This window comes from Lissotriton vulgaris, chromosome 2_1, assembly GCF_964263255.1.
Source record: "Lissotriton vulgaris chromosome 2_1, aLisVul1.2, whole genome shotgun sequence".
Taxonomy (NCBI): Eukaryota; Metazoa; Chordata; class Amphibia; order Caudata; family Salamandridae; genus Lissotriton; species Lissotriton vulgaris.
This window is the reverse complement of record NC_141687.1, coordinates 150,754,277-150,777,061: the sequence shown is the minus strand read 5'-3', so window position 1 is coordinate 150,777,061 and position 22,785 is coordinate 150,754,277. Positions and strand designations below refer to the sequence as shown.

General features: G+C 42.9%; 1 protein-coding gene across 5 annotated transcripts in view; it reads left to right on the top strand.

The window, feature by feature from the left end:
* CLIP2 (CAP-Gly domain containing linker protein 2) overlaps window positions 1-10,395 on the top strand; it is a 385,636-nt gene extending 375,241 nt beyond the window's left edge. For 4 of the 5 annotated variants that reach the window (XM_086954601.1, XM_086954599.1, XM_086954602.1 and 1 more), the window contains one exon: window positions 9,072-10,395. In XM_086954601.1, coding sequence (XP_086810727.1) covers window positions 9,072-9,083 — 12 coding nt within the window. In that variant the 3' untranslated portion in view covers window positions 9,084-10,395. The remainder of the gene's footprint in view (window positions 1-9,071) is intronic. The other variant, XR_015308346.1, reaches the window with a different exon arrangement.
* Window positions 10,396-22,785: the final 12,390 nt, after the last annotated feature.

Sequence of the window (22,785 nt, the reverse complement as noted above, 5' to 3'; positions counted from 1 at the left end):
GGAACTATTTTGGCTTCCCTAACCAAAATATTGTCTACAGCAGACAAATCTGCTGCAACCTGCGCAAAACATCTATCTTGCATTGACATACTCCTATCACAAGGCCAACCATGTACCAAAAATCTCTTAACCCTTTGAAGACAAAGATCATTTTTATCTCAGTCAACCAGTCATTTTCAGAAATATTACTAGATTGTGTCAGATCACCTATGTTAAAAACAACATCAAAATCATTACCTTTCACATCAGATGTAGTGTCTGTTACATCCAAAGGAATACGAGACAAACAGTCCGCCCTAACATTCTTTCCGCCTGGAATATAATTAATGTCAAAATTATATTCCTGTAACCTAGCTAACAATCGGACTAACCGGGAAAAAGCTCTATTAGAAAAACTATCCCCTAGCATATAAATCAGAGGCTTATGATCAGTAAAAAGTTTAAATCTAGAACCCCAAATATACATGAACTTTTCAACTGCCCAACAACATGCTAAAGCCTCTCGTTCTATTGTGCTATAATTGGATTCAGCACTATTTAAAACTCTAGAAGCAAAAGCTATAGTATATTCTTGTCCATCAAGAACAATACAGCCCCTAATCCCTTAGAACTAGCATCCACTGTGACCATAGCAGGCTGACCATGAGAGAATGCCCTAATAGCTGGTGCTTCCAAAATCAACTTCTTAACATTAATAAAAGCCTCTTTCGTATTAGTAGACCAAATGTATTTAGCATTTAGAGGCTGTACAATCAAAGCATAACTCTGTACAAAACTAGCGTAATATTCACTCAAACACAGAAATGCCCTCAAAGCATCCTTATCTTGCAGTCTAGGAGCATCTTTGATGGCATTGATAAGACAGTTTGGGTTTTATACCATGCATAGAAATATTATGACCCAAGTAATCTACATCTTGAGTAATAAACTTACATTTGTTTTTATTTACAGTCATGCCAACACTCTCAAGCTTTTGCAAAACCTGTTCCAGAAGATTGTAATGAGATTCTAAAGTAACAGAATGAACCAAAATATCATCCTGAAACGCTTGTATGCCGTCAATATTAGAAAATAACTGATCCATAAGGCGTTGGAACACACTGGCAGCGGACGCAAGTCCGAATGGCAAGCGTTTGTACATATAGATTCTAAACGGAGAAATGAAAGTGGTTAAATGTTGGGAATCTTTAGCTAAGGGAATCTGATGGTAGGCAGATTTCAAGACAATAGTTGTAAAATATCTGCTACCACCTAAATTCGCGAACATTTCCTGAATTCTTGGCAAAGGATGGCAATCAATAAGGATATTACGGTTCAGTGCCCTCAAATCAGCACAGATACGAATCTCGCCTGAACTCTTACGTGCTACGACACTAGCAGAAACCCACTCAGATGATTCTACAGGCGTAATAATGTCTTGAGAACACAAGTCTGAAAGCATTTTTTTAAGATCATCACGAGCAGATAATGGAATGGGTCTACATTTCTGAACAACAGGAACTGCGTTCTCCTTAAGAACAATGCTGTGCTGAAAACAATTAACTAATCCAACTTTATCAGAGAACACTGGGGCATATTTACTTAGTAACTCTGATAAAATAGGGTTATCAGTAGTTATAGGAACCTTATCCAAAGCAGAGAGGATTGGAAGCTCACCCAAAACAACTGGATCTGCATGCCCGGGTTTCAGCATAATTCCCAACTTCGCCTGATCCTGCCAGCCCAATATGTCACGACCTTTAACAGCTCCATATACTTTTGTAAAAATTTGTCTACCTCTGAAATTAATAGAATCCGCAAAATAACCACACATAGTGATATTGAATTCACCAAATGCCTTTGGATTCACATCAGTAGGCTTCAGTAAGACATTGCTCCAAAATTTTTCGAAGGTTCTTAGATCCAAGATGGTGATTGGAGAACCCAAATCGGCCATAACATTGATATTGATTACTACAATCAACATATTGCACATATTGCTGGTTAGAGTGAGAAGCCTTCTCTGTTTCCTGATTGGCTTCTATTAGCCAAGGCCTGTTTGCTCCGATCAAGAAGCTGACTCCGCCTTCAACTAGAGTCTACATGGGACAGCTCGTGAGTGGCTCCTGGTCATCGTCGCCTAGTCCACGCTGCTGAAGAGACAAGCTCCACGACATCACCTGTTGGCACCCGACAACGCCTGGTTCCTTCCTGGTTCCACGCCGGTCCCTGGCTAGTGACTGTGAACATTGTCCCCTCTGCTTTCAGGTCTTCACCACTTCAGATCCACCCTTGGATCCACCGGAACTCTTCACATCAGGTCGCCTGCAGCATCAACACTACAAGGCTCCATCTGAACTCCTGCAGAATCCCGACACACTTTGGCTCCACTGCACCGGCTTCCTGTGGGTGAGGTAACGCTGGCACTCCGGTGCCCCCGAGTAGTTTAACTCTCCTAGTGTCCAGATTCCAAAGGGTTAAGTTCTAGACTGACCGGAAGACTTCCTACCTTCACCTTTAACACTTTTACGCATCCATTGATTTCAATGTGAACTGCTTCTAACTTTGCGCACCGCAAACCAGATCCTGTGGGCCTCCTAGTTCCTAATTTGTGTTAGTACAGCATAGCCCCAGCGATTCCCAAGGCCCTAGGCCTTACTTCCTTTCGACTCGTGGTACTTATACCACTTGTTTAGTATATGGTTTTAGGGGCCACCTGGGCCTATCCATATTTGTGCAACTTTTGTATACTTATCAATTGAATTGTTTTAACGTGTTTGCTTCTGTGCTCATAAAGAGTTCAGGGGACTATTTGTACTAATAAATACATATATATTTTGAATATATATCCTGTGTGGTGTCCTTTCACTTGGTGTTCAAGGGGGTTACATATGGTCCTGCGTGGCTTGCATTAGCCAAGGCCTGTTTGCTCCGATCAAGAAGCCGACTCCGCCATCAACTAGAGTCTACGTGGGACAGCTCGTGAGTGGCTCCTGGTCGTCGTCAACGTCGCCTAGTCCTCGCTGCTGAAGAGACAAGCTCCACGACATCACCTGTTGGCACCCGACAACGCCTGGTTCCTTCCTGGTTTCACGCCGGTCACTGGCTAGTGACTGTGAACATTGTCCCCTCTGCTTTCAGGTCTTCACCACTTCAGATCCACCCTTGGATCCACTGGAACTCTTCACATCAGGTCGCCTGCAGCATCAACACTCCAAGGCTCCATCTGAACTCCTGCAGAATCCCGACACACTTTGGCTCCACTGAACCCGCTTCCTGTGGGTTAGGTAACGCTGGCACTCCGGTGCCCCCGAGTAGTTTAACTCGCCTAGTGTCCAGATTCCAAAGGGTTAAGTTCTAGACTGACCGGAAGACTTCCTACCTTCACCTTTAACACTTTTACGCATCCATTGATTTCAATGTGAACTGCTAACTTTGCGCACTGCAAACCAGATCCTGTGGCCTCCTAGTTCCTAACTTGTGTTAGTACAGCATAGCCCCAGCGATTCCCAAGGCCCTAGGCCTTACTTCCTTTCGACCTTACCACTTCTTTAGTATATGGTTTTAGGGGCCACCCGGGCCTATCCATATTTGTGAAACTTTTGTATACTTAGCAATTGAATTGTTTTAACGTGTTTGCTTCTGTGCTCATAAAGAGTTCAGGGGACTATTTGTACTAATAAATACATATATATTTTGAATATATATCCTGTGTGTTGTCCTTTCACTTGGTGTTCAAGGGGCTTACATATGGTAATACAGCTGGCTTCACATGCCAAAAGAGTTTAGCCTAAGACTGCTTTGTCCACGCTACCACTAGGATAGCTGGTCTATAAGGTTGACTTACAACCAATCACCATAAGGGTTGTTTGGACTGATACAAGGTGGTCACTAGAACTAGTGAACATCATATATCAGGCCAACTTCTCACAATGTGTGCTTATCACGGAAGTATAAGCACTAGCAATGGAGAAACGAGGTAGATGCTTTAAACGATGAAGCTGTGAAATATGGAGATATTTCCTTGGATTCCTCCCAAATAACTTTGTCCGCACTAAAAAACGGCAATCATAAGCTTGAGTCCCTCTGAAAACACGATCTCCACAGCACCCAAGCAGCAAAATGCATCCAAAATGCCTCCTTGGCGTGACCTCCACGCTCAAACGTGACGTGATGACAAGGTAGCTTGACCTTCTACCAGTACGTCACAGCAGAGGAAGGAAGACGGAAGCGTCAATGGTGGAATGCAAAGCATGCAGAGAGAGATTCTTTACTCACGAAGGCTGACACGCTGATGATGGAATGGAGAGAACACAGGAGGAGATTCTTAGCTCAAGGAAAAATCGTTGGGCACAAGGCAAGTCTTTTAAATGTCGCACAAAGTCAATTAACGTGATGAAATATGCGGAGGATGGTGAAAGTTCACAGAAATATCCCCAGACACATGGATGTGTCTAAACACAGAATTTACGGCACTCTAGTGTTCATCAAAACGAAAAGAACACTAATATCGGAACGATTTTGGTGGTTAGACTCTAGTTAGCATATGAAATAAAAATGAAGCTAACGCCGGAGTAAAAACCAGTATGAATCCGATAATAATAAAATGAAACAGTACCTTAGAAGATTGCGAGTAAATAGTTGAAATTAGTGTCCCTGAAGCATTTTCATAAATAATGTCCATCCAAAGTCGTTGGATCTTTAAAACGTCGCCAATAAATGTAGGAAGTGAAATCGTTTCTCCAAATAAAAGAATTATCCAAAAATTGTTGAAAAGAAGTTAGATTTATTCCATAGAGAAGACCCATGACTGAACACATCAGGAACTGCCAGAGGACTGAAAGATGCATCTTAACCATTCTAGAATGTAGAATACATAGACACAGAGCAACATGCCTACCATAAAGAAGTGCACTCTCTACAATGACTATTTTAAAAGAAGTAAGAAAGCTCACTACGGAGCTAGTTATGCATCAAAATGAAACGATTTGTCATCTATTGTAATAACAACAACATTAATCCTCTAGATTCTTCTGTCCAAAACATTGTTTGTTACCTTCTGCAACTACAGCAAACTAATCTAGCTTCCACATCTATTCGATTGCACCTTGCATCAGTGGCTGCATATTTGCAAAACAGACAGCATTTATCTTGTTCAAAGTCCCTGTGATTAGAGTAATACCACCCAGAATATCTCTGGCAATAGTATGGAATCTCAACATTATACTTACAAGACTCATGGGTCCACCCTTTGAACCATTACACAGTTGTCCTTTACAGTTCCTTTCATTGAAGGTTGCCTTCCTCATTGCAATCACTTCATTTAGGAGAGTTGGTGAGCCACAGTCCATTAACCTTAGAAGAACCCTTCTTTCAACTTCATAAAGATAGAGTAGTTCTTCGCACCAACCCAAAATTCATACCTAAAGTAGTTTCTCCTTTACATCTTAACCAATCAGTTGAGTTACCTGTGTTCTTCCCTCCATTTAGGAGAGTTGGTGAGCTACAGGAATTAACCTTAGAAGAACCCTTCTTTCAGCTTCATAAAGATAGAGTAGTTCTTCGCACCAACCCAAAATTCATACCTAAAGTTGTTTCTGCTTTCCATCTTAACCAATCAGTTGAGTTACATGTGTTCTTCCCTCAACCTGATTCTGTAGCAGAACAAGCTCTTCACACACTTGATGTCAGCAGAGCGCTATGATATCGACAGGACAAAGATTTTCGTAAAACAAAGCAACTGTTTGTCACAATTGCACCACCTCACAAGGGTAATCCAATCTCTAAATCTGGGATTTCACGATGGATTGTTAAATGCATTCACATTTGCTATGTAAAAGCTAAAATAACTTTATGTATTCCCCCAGAACGCATTCCACTCGCAAAATAGGGGCATATGTATCTTTTTTAGGTAACATTCCTATAGCTGACATCTGTAAAGCAGCAACATGGTATACACCACACACATTTACCAAACAATATTGTGTGGATATGTTAGCATGCCAACAATCAATGTAGGGCAAGCAGTGCTAAATACACTTTTTCAGACAATTGCAGCATCTACTGGTTAGCCACAGCTTTAGGAGAATACTGCTATATAGTCTATGCAAAGCATGTGTATCTATAGCACACGTGCCTCGAACAGATTATGTTACTTACCCAGTAAGCATTGTTTCTTGGCATGTAGAGCTGTAGATTCACGTGCGCCCTCCCACCTCCCGGACACCTGTAGTTGTTGCAGTTCTCATTATTTACATTACAAATGCATGGACATCTCTTTACTACACTCACTCCATTCTCACCCTCTTATGGGAAAACTAACAGTGGAGTTGATGCCCATGTGCATTATCACCGAAAGGAGGAGTCGCCAAACCTCTTGACTGGAAAGACTACTTTGAAGAAAAACAACCTGCAAACATCCAGACCCAACACTAGATGGCAGGATAATGCAAAGCATGTGAATCTAGAGCTCTGCATGCCAAGAATAGATGACATAACATAATCCTTTTTTGCATGTACCCACATATTACAATCAATTCAACTCACCATAGCTGTGGTTTCAGTGCATATAGTAGTTTTGTGTAGACTGCGTGAACCACGAGAGGCACTGCTCATGGCGCGTTTTGCTAAATAGTCTGCCTGCTTTTGGTTGTGCTGGCTGTGCTGTTCTTTCATTTCCTTCTTGTGCATTTCGACCACCATGATGTAGTGCTATTTAAATAAAAAATATTTATATCTGCCCATTGTTCATTTGGGATAACAACTTATTCATCAATGTATGTTACATTTCAGCCAACATCTTGTGTATGTTTAGTATTTTTTATGTATCTGTTGTTATTCGTAGCCTGTTACTCTTAACTCTTTTGTTATTATTCGCTAAGAATAACAACAGATGCACGTACAAAATGCTAAACATATACAAGTTGCTGGCTGAAATGTACCATACATTAATGATGATTAGGGACAAGATTACGAATGAGTTTACAGCTCAGCTGTCTGCAACAGTGACTCGGCTTTAGGTAAGCTCCCTTCAACCATTGGCTTTTTTGTGCCAGTCCCCCTTCAGCCATTGCTTAAAAACCGTATAAATTACATCGTGACTCAGCCCAGATGAGTAGATATCTCTCCCACAGCAGGCTGTTTAATGCATTATCCCATCTCTTAGCAAGTGGTTCCATTTTAATAATTGAGAGTAAATTACATGTAAAGATTACACTCACATGTTTTGTTACATTCACTTCTTTAGCTGTAATATGTACTGTATACATAATCTATGTTTCATATAATTTTTTTAATTGGGAGGCATATGGGTTCACTTTACAGCAAAACAAATAAACTTCTTAGGATGCCAAAAGACAAAGAATGTAATGGTTGCCATTGGTGTTATTAGCAACCACATGTGGTCACTGGGCCACTGAAATATAAATTTAGCTTACTCAGTGGCTTTGGCTAAGCGAAAGGGTCTGGATTATACTGTAAATGCAAGTCATTCCCATTGGCTTTGCCAGTGCTTCGTTCTGTTATGTTAATGTAGCTTAGTGTAGTGTAACCTGAAAAAGTTATCCTGGCACTAAGGTTAGAAGGCTAGTAAGTAATGAACAACATTGTGTACAAAGCTTTCCAAACGGCAGTTGCTGTTGTATAATTGCAAAGAGACAGGCTGAGATTCCAAAGCTCAGGTGTTTTGATCAAAAAGACTGAGCTGCCTAATCTAACGCACAGGAATTTGGGAACAAGGATCAAATGGACACAAGAGAACACCAGCTTACAAGCTAGAAGATTATAGTGAAACGTATTTTGCAAATAGAGGACACGAAATGCACAATGAACCAGCTAAAGGGAGTTAAAAGTCACCTTTTAAGCAATAGGCATCCAAAAAGTATTCAGTGCAGCTGAAGCAGTAGACAACCAAAGCCACTATAAAGGCACTCCCATGGCAGCATTCTCAATGTGTTGAAAACGTTTTAACTGCCCAGGTAACGAGCTAAGAAATAAGGAATTACATTAGCCCACTGGCTAAGAATTATCACCTGAACCATTCATGGGCAAGCTTGTAGCAGCAGAAAGGGAGAATTGTGTGCAGTAAATTCAGAAAAGGAGAAGCAAGTGGCAGAAAGAAAGATTGACTTGACTGGGCAAGGAAAGCTCGTCATTGAAAGTCCAAATAGTGCACTCCTGCCAACGAAGCTGGCACGATTACCAAGGAGGCTGGCCGTAAACCAGGGGGGTGGACTAGAGGAAAGTCATGACCAGGGAAAAACAGAATCTCTGTCTTATCCCCATTATATTTTAAAGAATTGTTTACTAGCCAACAGGCAATTGCCAACATGCATTCTTCAAATAAGACGTGGATCAGGATGTCTATGGAATCAGGGTGTCTATGGATATTAAAACTGCGCGTCATCCGCAATGCTCATGAATTTGACCCCAAAAGAACTAGCAAGCTAGGCCATTGTGAAAAAGCCCTGCTTCCAAGAATGGTTGTTTGCTAGTTTTCCAGTGCCGTATGGTCTTCCCCTGCCACCAAAAAGGGTTCTTCCAAGTTTTCCTCACAGGACTTGTACCACAAAGACACTTCCTCATCTTTCCTTTGATGGTTCTGCTACCAAGATCCTACTCTTTTTAAATGGTCCAAGTTCACCCTACCAGGCCTACTGAGCCCTAAGCAGTGCTAACTACTATCGCAGCATAAGGCTGAGACGTGTTTTTTGGGGTTTGAACTAGTTTGAAACCGTCACACTTAATGAGAACTGTACCAAAATCCACAATATCCAGGGATCTCGGACACCAGGAACTCAATCTACAATATCAAGGGATCACGGACACTAGGAACCCACACGTAAACCTTATATGCAGGTGCAGCCTTGGGGGTGTTGTGCTGGCAGGTAAACCAGAAGCCCAATGGGTAACACATTTCCCCCAATTTGTTGAAAGTATGTGATAGTGTTTAAATCACTGCATTTCCCTGCATTTACTATTTTTACCACGATTGCAATAGTCTAGAAAAAGGCTAAACATCAATACTATCATTTATGAATAATAAAATAACACCAAGACCTTACTTTTTAACACAGTGTATCTTCTATTTCCAGGAAAAGCACTGACATCGAGAGAAAAGAGAAGGGGCTCAGGATGTTGGCTCCTGCGCACAGACAAGAAAAGGAACCGCGCCTGGACTAGGAACCGACGCCCCGCTTCTCTTACAAACTTACACAGTATTTTTTGCTCTAGGACAGTATTGCTGAGGCACTGACAGATGTAACTAGGATAATCCCTGTCCCCCTCAAAGGCGCCCTTGGCATACACCGATGCAGAACGAAAGGGCAGAGGTCTGCCGATACATGGCATTATTACTTTGGAGATCCTTCATTTTCTAGATCTGTCTCCTACAAGATGGCCTGGTCGAACTGAAGAAGGAGAACTTTCAGCGCTGTTCTTCAAAGCAAGGTCACCTCTGTCTACCACAGTCAATGGCCCTCTGGCAGAGGGTTTCAGTGGGGGCTCCAGCAAAGTCTCATGAGCATATGCTCCCAACACCTCAAGCAAGGTCACCTCTGTCTACCACAGTCAATGGCCCTCTGGCAGAGGGTTTCAGTGGGGGCTCCAGCAAAGTCTCATGAGCATATGCTCCCAACACCTCAGACATAGAAACTTGGAAACTCCTAAAACGGAAGAAAATGCTCTCAAAACCTGAACACAGAAACTTTGAGAGCACTATGGCAGAAGCATATGCTATCAACACTGCGATGTAGAATCTTTGAGAGTCACACGGCTGAAGACTGCAGAGTACAGGGAAATACATTTGAAAGTACTGTAGGTCAAGAGAATACTATGTGAGATGCTCATCAACTGAATTGATTTCTTAGTTGGTTCCATAACTCCTAGTCTCCCAGTGCAGCAGTAGGTTGTCTGTTGTGCAGTAAAACAATAGCATTTGAGTGCCCCGGGCACAAAAGTGCTATGAGTTTTGGTGTTAGGAACAATGTAGCATCACCCTCATGTTAGACGTGAAGATGTCAGCTGGATTACCATACACACACGTGGCCTTGTGCAGATAGGTGCAGTGGATGGCAGCTGGGAAATTAAAGGAAACTGGCACCACTCAACGGTGGGAAGAAGTACTGTTGGAAGGAAGTTAGCTGGCACCCCCCTGTTTCCCCACAATGCATTAATACACACGGCGTTCTTGAAGAATGCAGCCTTGCTTCTCTTGTAAGAAAGCTCACAAGGTCAATGCACCTGCTACAAACATTTAGGTGCAAATCGAAGGTTACATTATCAAATCCCAGAGTGTTGCATCTTTCAGAGGTTGATATATTAGCTACCAATGCATAGGGTACATGTAACACCTGTTTTAAAAAACGGTGCTCTGAGGCTCAGGCAATAAAGTGCTTCGTAAATGCTTTGATGTAATTGAATATACCTTCTTCATTTCATTATGCTGCATTTATATTCTGGCTCAGTCGGCACTACGTGATTATACCTTAATGTGTACAGTTTGCCACGGGAGTTAGCTCAATCAGAAGCTTTCAAACATGCCTCACTCTTATTCTCTCGATAATGAAAATGAAACATTACTCATGATAAGGATACTGGTGTTTGAGCATTACAGCTGGCATATTATCGGTTGAAATGAAAGGTGATATCTTATACTAGGTGTAAAAAAAGCTGCATTGGCACTATTTGCTCATGTCTTGTAAATAATTCTAAAAAACTCCATCAGAGTAGAACATGTTGCTGAATTACTGATGGTTTAGGAATGAGCCAGCGTGCTTGCTTATACTATAACCTTCCGCTCACTGAGAAATAGGTATAAGCTCACCAAATGACTCCTTCTACCTAGAGAATGCTCAAGTCTGTCACTTTCATTTAACAAAATGCACAACAAGGAATTACAGAAGGCAGGTCTTTGTCTATGCGCCCTGGATTTGGAACAGCCTCCCTACCAACATATCCTGTACCTTCTCCAACTCAGAAGAAAGCTGAAGGCCCATGTCTTCAAGATACTCACCCCACCACACACATACTAGAAATCAGCTATTACCTTCTGTAAATGACCTATATTTACATCCCTGGCCATCTGTTTTGTTCAGCCCTCTGTTGTGTTTCAGCTACGTACTCACTAAACCAACATCTTCAACTTCTTGTGTACTTGCATTCACTTCACAAGCTAATGCATGAAGGGAATTATAGTCTTGGTTCATATCTGTAGGAATCCATTGGAATAAAATGAAAGGTTCCAATAATTTATGAAGGAAAGTCCAGCCCTGTAGCACCACAACCCCATCAACAAGGGGGTCAACTTATTTCCTGCAATGATAACTACATGAGTTAACAACAGTCAGAGTTCATTTTTGAGTGACCAGTACAAGATCTACAGAACTACCACAGACACAATTTGCAAATGTGGTTCAAAGTGTTTACAACATTTGAAAAAGTTATCATGCTTTCAATTGCTTTAAGATAAATATCACATGCTGGTTGTAAACATGAATGAGACTTGGGTTTAAGTGACTACTGAGTACCTGCTGTAGCAACTTACATACCATACATGTGCAAGAAATAGAGTGTTAAACAAAACTTTCCTTTTGAAGCCCAAGTGCAGATAACAGGAAATGCTCTCATTTCAAGATGGCTGCCTTATTTGTAAATGATATTGGGAAGTTATATTGGCACTTGCTTTTAATTTGCCCTTTTGTGTTGCAGCACTACATCAGTGACAAATGGCATCACTGTACCTTCCCATTCAATTCATTATGGGGGTGAAATCCTTACAGAGTGTTTACAGGACTAGTAGGTGGAATGCAGATTGACATGAGCAATACATGTTTTCTACTGAATGTTGCGGTACAGATGTTTCCCTATTTTTACTCACTGTATAGGGTTCACTACTCGTGAATAATACCGCCAAGTTGCATTTGACAAAAGCAGAATTATTCCAAATTTGTACATGACACACATAGGTAGTTAAACGTTTAGATTATCAGTCTTCAAAATAATAGGCCCATCTCATTAAAAATAGATATTAATTAGATTTGCGTTAAAGAACATTGCTATTAAAATTGTGGCAAGTGATGTTGTATAGATTGCGGCAGTGGGTATGCAGCACAAGGCTATCCTTTTGAACTAGAAACTCTATCCCAATTCCTCATGTAAAAGCAGGATGTACTAGCAGCTACTGTGTGGCAGAAGACTATGATCTTTATTTAGAGTTTGGAGAATGAAATTCTTCACCACAAACACCACGGATGACCCGTCTGTCATATTAGAAGTGCTCTATAGCCTATAGCCCTTGTAATATAGCAGATAGGATATCCACCACATTTTGACTGAGTAGTCCACCCGCCAAACTCTAAATAATGCACAATAATCGCAGGTGGTGAAGTGGCAAACTGTTTCCACGGTCTCTACATAATTTGTTTGGTACCATTATCACTTTTTTGGGAAATAAAATAACACATTCGGGTGCTTTTGAAGGACTATCCCCCACATGCATCAAAATATTTTGGAATCGCAAACGGTGCGATTCCTTAAAATCGTCCGTTTGCGATTCCAAAATAGCTTTTTGGAATGCATCATTCAATTTTAGAATTTGCATCATTTTTGCGATTTCTAAAATTGCACTTGCTTTTAAGAAATCGCAAATATGAGATTTCTTAAAAGCAATGCATGAATATTTTTCAAATTGCGAATTCGCAATTAGGGGGTTAAATTTACCGAGTGGTTGAACCACTCGGTAAATTTGGAAAAAGGTGTAAAAATGCTTAAAAATGCTTTTTTTAAGCAGTCATGTTACGGACACACATGTCCTTAGGACATGTGTGTGTGTAACATGATGCGAAAAATAAATTTCAGGGGTGCAGAGGGGGGTCCTTTGGACCCCCCCTGCACCCATGAAATGCATTAACAAATTGCGATTTTCAAAATGAAAATCGCAATTTGTTAAAGCCTTCCCATTGATCCCTATGGGCCTTTTGGCCCATAGGAAACAATGGGAAGTGCGAATTCGCACTTTGGAATTCGCATAATATTTGAGAATCGGTCAAAATTGCGATTTTTACCAATTCTCAAATATTTTGCAAAAATGTACATGCATCCCATTTTGCATTTCCTAATTTGCGATTCCCTAAAAATCGCAAATTAGGAAGTGCAAAATGAAACAATGATGCATGTGGGGGCTAGTGTTAACATGAGAGGTAGAGGTTATCTCTGTAAAACGGAATTTTGAGACAAAGTGTTGTTTAGCACCTATATTGCCAAATTTGATCCCATGAGACCTCAGTTGTAATTCTGGCTTCACCATCTGGCTTACACTGAGTGATCCTGAACAAACCACACAATGCCTGTATTCCTCAGTTCTTTAAAAACTTTTATACCCTAGAAAAACACCTAATCAGTAGTATTAACCACTACACTTAAAAAGAAAACTGGTCCTATGCATTTATCAGAATATAATGTACTACTTCCATGTATCAAAATATATTTTGGATCACTCTGCCATGTATTATTTGTATCTAAATATGTGTTACCAATATGTGTTAAAAAGTTTTGCTGAAGCCTCAACTCCTCAATGAAGGCTGCCTTGTTGCACATTTTTTGAATACTGCTCAGTTTTATATGCTATAACGTAAGCAATGGCATCATCACTCCGCGATGGAATGTTGGTCACCAAGTTTAGTGGGAAAATGATCCTTTTACCCTAAATTGTATGGGAACAATAACTACGGAACTGCAGTTTAAACTGTTGACCGCGGCGCAAATTCCGCCGCGGTGCGGGCAGTCTAATTAGTGGGCGCGGTTCGGACGGCCCCTGGCTATCCTCCGCACATGCCCACCGTCCCATGGGATGGTCGGGGCATCCGCAGCACTGAAGGGATTAAGATCCAGCAACAATATTGTTAATCAAAAAAGGCATAAAGGCACAAAAACGTAACAAAAAAACAAGTTACTTACCTGTACACTGTGGTACTCCAGTATAAATATACTTCATAGATTCACATGCTTTACTCATCCCCATCGTCATGGTAGGAGTCTTACAGTATTAGTTCTAAGCAGTGCATAGAAAAGCATTTAGAACAATAGGTAAAATGAAGTGACATTGTAAACCAATTTACGCTGTTTTAAAAGAATCACATTTCAACCAATCATAGAGCAGCCCCTGAACCTCTGTTCCCCTGCAGGGAGGAGGTGGGAATAGCCACCACTTAGCATAAAGAACCAAACCATTCTCAAACATGTCAGGCATCAGATTTTTTATTTCAAAACATGAACTTTCTTAAACATAAAAGAGCAATGTTTTTATAGTATTAAATACCTTTTTACCTTATTTAAAAAGACAACATGAAACAGCTTGTCTAACTGCTGAATCAGCTTTCCGATATGCATCCAAATAATAACGTTTGAAGGTATGAACAATGGACCAAGTTGCTGCAATGAAAATGACTTTATACATTGAATGTGCCTTCTCTTTTATAGTCAATGGCCTTTTTGCTTTATTTTGCAGTAGGTAATAGCAGCTGAAATCCAGCAAGCTGTACTGCCTTGAGACAGCGTGCAATCCTTACAAGATGGGCAAATGCTATGAATAGTTGATTGGACTTCATAAAAGTCTTTGTCCTTTCAATATAAGATTTTAGACATCTTTTGACATCCAAGGAATGAAAAGGTTTTTCAACTGCATTAGAAGGGTTCTTGAAAAAGATTTCCAAGACAGTTGCTTCATTCAAATAAAAGAAGTTGTAATCTTTGGAATGAATTTTGGGTTGGTTCTACCCTATCATCTTTAAATTGTAAGAATGGTTCTTTAAAAGCTTGAATCACACTTATACTTCGAGCTGAAGTGAGTGCTAGGACAAGGGTCACTTTCCATGACAAATATCTTAATTCTGCTTTATGAATAGGTTCAAACGGGCTTCTTATCAATTGCGAAAGGACCATGTTCAATTGCCAAGTCACAGGTGGCATTTTTTATGTGGAAAAAACCCTGAAGAGAACTTTTATAAATTCTTTGACAAGTCTATTAGACCATAGAGAGACCTCATTTGTTGCTCTACAAAACCTTGAGATTACGGCAGAGTGAACTTTAATTGAATGATGAGCTAGACCCGTTTAGTGATTGTATCCTCAGATGAACGTTCTGTCCCTTGTTTATTGATGGAAGATTTGGAGTCGGCTTGAGGGGAATATGAGGACATCGTAGTCGGAGAAGAAGCTCTGCCAGCTTTGTCACGCAGAAGCTATTAGAATTAAATGGCACGGTTCCTGTCTGATTTTCCGAAGGACCCTTGGGTATCAGAGAAGAAGAGTGAAGGCTATCAGACATGCGTCCCCTAAAGAATGGCTCTGGTGAAACCTGCTTGCGAACATTGGGCATTTCTTGTTCTGAAGAGTTGTGAAGAGAGCTATATTTGGAGTTCCCTATTGCCGGAAGATTTGTAATACTTGCTGATTTAGTTCCCATTTGTGACACTTTTTCATAGCTCTGCTGAGCAAATCGGCACATTTCTTTTCTACTTCTGGTACATGTTTCACTCATAAAGTAAAGTTGTGAAGGTGGATCCATTTCCAAATCTTTTGAGCTTCATTTTCCTTGATTGTTTTCCTCTTTGCTTGTCTGGATAAAACATGGTAGTGATATTGTCTGTACGTACCGGAACTGCAGAATTCCTTATCCTGGTAAGAAACAATTAGGGACCTAAAAACAATACCTTCAATTCCATCGACTGATGTGCAATTGGACCTCTTGAGATGTCTATTTGGCATGAACCTCTAGATCTTTAAGGTGTGCCCCCATCCTTCCAAGGAAGTTCAACTATGGAACGATCTGCCACTTTTTCTAAGAACTGATACAAGCCTGTTATGTTTTAGGACAAACTTAAAGACATGGCTTTTACCTCGGCAAAGGACGGCTGTAGCTAAGTAGCCCTAGTTGTAACCTTCTAACAGAGGTTCTTTATGCTGATAAGTTATCAGCACAAAGAAGCCCTTTGGGTGATAGTTGCGGTCTACAAATGAATAATAATAATAATAAAGAAGCGTCTGTTGTCACTGTAACGTAAGGAAGAGTAGGAATGAATGGTAGAGCAGGAGAAATGTTGTGTTCTTTCTCCCCCCATGTCATCACTAACTACATGCTCAGCGTAATGTGGATTATACAGTTCCGTGAACTCGAACACATTGCACGTCTAATTGCTGCTGCTTACTCAAGGGTAGCCAGTAATTTTGAATCAATGTGATGTAAGAGGGCATCATTCCGACCATTGATTTGTAGATCTGAACAGAAGTGAAGTTCTTTTTTGACAGGGATTAATCGCTGAATTAATTCCTTTGTGGGATAGGCTGTAAAATTTGTAGTATCCAAAATCTTTCCCAAGAATGTTGACAATCTGGACAACATTAGGGAAGACTTTTCCTTGTATAGCTTGAGGCCTACATTCCTGAATAATCTAAGACAGGACATTGTAGATCTTCTTGCAGAGGGCGGAATGACTAACCTTTGATAAACCAGTAATCTAAATATGGACGTACCTGATGACCACTTGCGCCATGCACTTTATAACAATTCTGGTAGCAGACCGGAGTTCTAAAGACCTTCAATTTGCAATGGCAAGACAGTCTGTTTTTTGGGAACTTTCCTCCACAGCCCTGGCACTCTTTTTGGCCAGAAGAGTCCCCCTTACCTACTCCCGAGGGCCAACCCACGACAAATTTAGGGATCTGGTTTGATGAGACGCTGAGCTTCAGCCCTCAGATTAAGAAGCTAACTGGTCTGTGCTTTGGCATTTTGAAATCATTAAACACGTTTTTTCCACTTCCCCCTATCTCGGCAAGGGAAACTGTTACCCGTGCTCTGATAACCTCGCACCTTGATTACGCGAATGCCATGTACATTGGTCTGCCCTACTATTTACTAAACAAGCTTCAGGTAATGCAGAATGCTGCAGCCAGAACTACTCTTTTTTTTTTTTTTTACTAAATCATTTTTTTTTTGTTTACATTTTTTTATTGAAAACAGCAGACCGTGTGCACACAAGGACATCACAGTAGGACTGACAGAATTCCGAATTTGGACAGTGCTTGACATCATTTATACATTACATAGCTTCGGCACCTCCTGTACTTTGACGCATTTCCAATTCTACTGTCGGGGACACCACAATATCTCCTCTGTACTTATTCCAGTTTGACCACTTTCGGTCCCACTTTTTGGGACACCCCCGTGCTATAAACACTTCCGTTTCCGCCAGCACACATCTATCCAACTCTTTCGCCCATAAATGTATACTCGGTATGGTAGCTCCACCCCAACCTATCGCTATTTCCCTTTTAACCAGGGTGAAACCCAACGTCACAAATTGCTTTTCTACTTCCGTCAGGTCAGATGCCTCCCAAATATATAACAAACCCAGTTGTGGCGTTACACTCAACTCCTTATGTAGGGCGTTATGCATGTGTTCGGTGGCTCCCTCCCATAAGACCCGCAACCCCGGGCAGCTCCACAGCATATGGCAAAACATGGCCTGTTGGCCGCATCCCCTAAGGCAGATATTGTCCGCCCGCGAGCCCACCTTCACCAAAGTCTACCATGTCATATACGAGCAGTGCAGTATTCAGAGCTGAATCAGCCTGAACCTTTGTGTGTTAGTCACCTCCCTAGGCGACATCAGGGCCTCTTGCCAGTCTTCGTCACTAATCACCCCCAAATCGTCTTGCCATCGCTCCCTAAGTTTTGGGAAGGTATCCGGAAGTTTATTACATAATTTCTTGTATGTAAGTGAAATAGCTTTCGAGTCCAGTGGTCCATCTAACAGCCTGTCTTCGAGTGGGTAAGAATCTGGAATGTCTGTGAAAGATGAGAAGGCCCCTTTAAGAGCATGGCGTATCTGCAGGTACCTATACATCTCCACCTGAGCTAGTTGGTGCTGTTTCTGGAGTTCCTCAAATGTAAGTATTTTCCCCTTTTGAACCAAATCTTTTACCACCGAGATCCCTATGAGGTCCCACTTATCGAACCCGGGCTGATAACACAACATACCCAATTTTTGCGCACTCCAAAGTGGAGCAACCTTAGTCAGGACGCCTGCCCATCCCAGCCGCAAGTTCACTGTCCGCCATACCTGTAGCCTGTGTACGGTGGGCCCAAAAACAGTTTCTTGTTCTTCCTGTGGCTAACATATAGGGCCCCGATATATCCGGAGCGATCCGTTTGGTATCGGTCAAGCGCATACGCGGGAGCCCCCGGGGGGCGGTATAGCCATCTATTGACAGTCACTAGCTGTGCTGCCCAATAATAGAGTTGCAGGTCTGGGAGTGCAATACCTGCGTCATACCAACTCTTCGTGAGCTTCTTTAATGCCACCCTTGGGGCTCTCCCATCCCACAGAAGTGTACGGACCTCCCCCTCTAACATTGTGAGGTATGAATCTGGGACTTTGTGCGGACAATTTTGAAGAACATACTAAATCATTTTTATTGGCATTTTTGAAAAAGTACACTACATTAGCATCAATATCATTTAGAATGTATGTCATCCATTTAACTTCTTGTCATGAAATAGAATTACATCATATTGAGCGCCCCCCCTGAACGGTTCTACAATTGGTAATGTTGATGTGGATTGATAGATAAGGCGAATTCTGTGTTCCCGCAAGGAATTTTGCGATCTGTACTGTAAGTCGGGCTATGCTCTCATTGTCAACCCTATGCTAAAAGTAGTGGCGAGTGCCAGCTAATGATGTAAACTGAGACATACTAGGGAAACATAACTGGGATACACAGTGTCATATATTGCACCACTTGGTATGGGCCGCCTGATTACTGCATTATGGCTAGGTCTCTGACTATGCATGCACAGAGGGGAGTGTCTTGGATTGTCGCATGAAGAGTAATGCACGTATTGCCCATGCTTGGCCGTCAGCCTTGACCCACAGAGCATCTATTCTACCTGAGGACTACTCTGAGTTGCCGCAGTGCTCACCTGTACCACGGGGGCGCGGATATTAATTATTATTTATTTTGAGTATTTATAGAGCGCAACTGATACCTTGCAGGCTTCCTGGCGCTGGAGAATACTCTGCTGAGGATAGACCGGAGTAACTAGCAGGCGGGCAGATTTAGGGGAATAGCCAGGTCTTGATGCGTTTTCTAAATGGAAGAAGTTGTGAGATCTGGCGTATGTCAATGGGCAGACTGTTCCATAATTTGGCCGCTGCGACCCTGAAGGTTCTGGCTTTGTTGAATCTGGGCACCTTTACCAGACAGGCCGAGGATGATCGTAAGTCTCTGGTGGGAGTGTACCACAGAAACAAAGCTTGCAGGGGTCTGGGCCCGAGTCCGTGCAGACCCTTAAAGACAATGCAGAGGGACTTGAAAGCCACACGCTGCTTGAAGGGTAGCCAATGTAGCTCGGCCAGGGCTGCTGTGGCCGAAGACCTTCTCGTCCAGCCAAGAGCCAGCTTGGCGGCGGCAGATTGAATTCGTTGAAGTCGGTCCAGCAGCGTGACTGGAGACTCAAGGAGCAGGGCGTTACAATAGTCAAGGCGACTGAGAATCGTACACCTGACTATCAACGCCCGGGCTTGTGCAGGGAGAAGTGGCATGATTTTTCGCAGGGAGCGTAGCAGGGCTGTGCAGATCCCCACTGTTTTTGCTACCTGGGTTTCCATACTCAGCTTGTTATTGAGCATGGCTCCCAGGTTGCGGACCGAGGAGACTGGCAGAGGTTTGTCTTTTGTCTCTGGAGGCCAGAATTCACTCGGAAACTGGCGGGGTATATTGGTGCCAGCGCAGAACAGAACCTCTGTTTTGGAGGAGTTGAATTGGAGGGAGTTTCTGTGGAGCCACCCAGCCGTCTCTCTTAAGCAGTCGTGGAAGGTGGTTAAAGGGATGGAATCTTCTCCTTCCCAGGAGAGAATGAGCTGCGAGTCATCAGTGTAGTTGATTGTTTTTATCCTAAAAGACTTAATTAACGTGATCAGCGGTATGAGGTACACGTTAAAAAGGATGGGGCTGATGGAGGAGCCCTGGGGAACTCCCTGGGGCACGGGTGCGAAGGTGGATTGGAAGGGGGGGAGGGAGACAGCCTGTCTCCTGTCCCGCAGGTAGGAGTGAAACCAAAGCAGCGCTGTGCCATCCACACCTGCATCACCGAGTCTCTGCAGCAGCGTACTGTGGTTGACCGTATCGAATGCGGCAGACAGGTCCAGCAGTATCAATGCTACTGACTGGCCCCTGTCTGCACGCATGCGAAGGTCCTCCATGGCTGTCAAGACCGCTGTTTCGGTGCCGTGGGCAGGACGGAATCCGAACTGGTGATCGTCTAAGAAGTTGTTCTGTTCTAGGTGACTGGAGAGGCAAGAGCTGACCCATCGTTCAGCGACTTTCGCTGGAAATGGCAGTAGGGAGATGGGTCGGTAGTTAGATAGACAATCTGGGCTCAGGGAGGGTTTTTTTAGGAGTGGGGTGACAAGCGCCTGTTTCCACGAGGTTGGGACATAACCACAGCGCAAGGACTGGTTGCATATTTGGCGCATGGTGCCGAAAAGTTCAGTTCCAAAACTTTTCCAAATTTTTGGAGGCAGGGGGTCGAGCGGGGAACCCGAGGTGATTCCAAGCGCCAGTCTTTCAAACTCGGAAACCGGGATAGGGGGGAATTCCTGTAATCTAGCCGTCAGGCCGGAGCCTAGAGGCATCAAGTTTTGAGAGCTGGTGCTGGCTCCCTGGATGTTGGGGCCTCCCAGAGAGGGGAGGGTCTTCAGGTTTTGAATGATGGTGTTTATTTTATTGATGAAGAATGCTGCGAGATTATCACAAAGGGCTTGGGTGGGGGGCTGCGTTGAAGTGACACAGTCTGGATGGGTTAAGTTTTTAAGTATCTGGAAAATACTTTTCGAACTATTGGTGGCGTTGGTAATGGTGGAACAGTAAGAGTTGGCCTTATTTTGGGCAATGGCAGTTTTGTACGCCCGGGTTGCACCGGAGTCCCATACCCTGGGACTCTGGTGCAACTGATGTTTCCTGCACAATTGAATGGAGCAGCATAGCTCACGGCATAGATATAGGATGCTTGTGGGCTCCCTTGACCTCTTCAGACCGGAGTACCTCTTCCTCTGCTGTGCACCACTTCTTGACTGCTCCCACCCATGCCCCTAGGGGAGGACCCTACGGCGCAATCCAATGCATCGCTATGCACCGCTTGGCCAGAAGGAGCACCAGGGATGCAAAACGCATCTCAAATTTCATACTCTTGCAGCGTTTGCTAATGCCCAGGGCGCAGGCCTCCCATGTTTGTATGTCCGGGAGCCCCGTGACTGCAAGGAGGGCGGCGTAGATTTTGGCCCAATAGACGCGGAGCGCTGGACAGTCCCAAAACATGTGTTTAAAACAGGCGTTAGGTTCTGGGCATCTGGGGCAAGTGAAGGATGCATCTGAATAATATTGCTGAAGCTTTTCAGGGGTGAGGTATGCGCGGTGCAGAATGTACAAATGTATGTTTTTGAAGCGATAGTTGCAGGACACCTTTTTAGGGAATTCTAGGGCACAAGTCCCTTCTTTGTCATATAGCAGTCTGTGGAATTCAGTTTCCCATTTTTCCCGGAGGGGTGCAAGGGTGGGGGAGTTAAGGGCTTGTATCGCTTTGTATATCCAGGTGATCAGGTGTCGTCCAAGGCCCATCTGTAATAGGGCATGAATTACCAGGTGTGTAGGCAGCCAGAACTCTTCTTAACCCCTTCGATGCTGATGACGATCTGCACTGGCTGCCGGTGAAAGAGAGGGTGATGTTTAAATCCCTGGTTATGGCACACACAGCTCTCTATGAGCTGGACCCTGTATACCTGAGAAAGTGGTTTAGGTTCCAAATATCCTTTCCTAGCAGCTCCGTTCTGTCCTGTTGCTTTTGGCTCACACTCAAGGTTCCGCCTTAAAAGGGTGGGCGGCAGCTCCCTTGCTTATAGGGCAGCTGTGACCTGGAACCAACTCCCGCTGGACTTCCATGGCATTCAGAATCCTAAAATCTTTAGGAAGAGGTGGAAGACCTTCCTTTTTATCTAGTCTGCTAATATCTCTTCTGCTCCCATCCTCAATGTGCACAAAGTATGGGGCACAAACAACAGCTTCTCTGTATCAAAAAAATAGTAAATAATGCTGCCAAACACCAAGCCTGGTTGCTGGATAAAGCAGCACTTGCAAAGAAGAAACCCGGATGGATGGTCTTATCCTCATATGGGGTCCGGTCGTCGCAGCCAAATCTCATACATCATATATCTCCAACAATACAGCACTTACTGCTTTTGACTGGACTGGGAGCTTTTTGCTCAAAAGTCCCAACATGGAAACAAACATGGCCGACTACCCTGTGCTGACTCTGCAAAAATGCGGAAGAGTCAGTTTTACACTTCTTGTGCATTCGTCCAGCCATCAGACAATGGAGACGGCACTCCCTAATTCCAGCCCTTCGATCTCTTCGGATAAGATCATGCCGACCTGCTCTGATGGTATTACTAAATAGTGAGTCGTTACACCTTTTATGCAGGACAACAAAGTTTTTGCAACAAGTCAGCAAACTGCTACAAACCACATCGAATTCACCTTGCTGACTACAGATTATAAACTTGCGGCTGCTCTAAACTGCATTGTGCAACTCTATAATCAACGAAAAAGAGGAGAGAGGACGTCTTGCTCATTTTTGCACATAGATCTATCTTTATTGTTTTAGAAGTAAACATGCACTTTTCCTTATTTTAAGATTGTTACATGAATTCACACTTTTGCACATTAATTCCAGTCTCGCAGCATAGTGTATGTTCA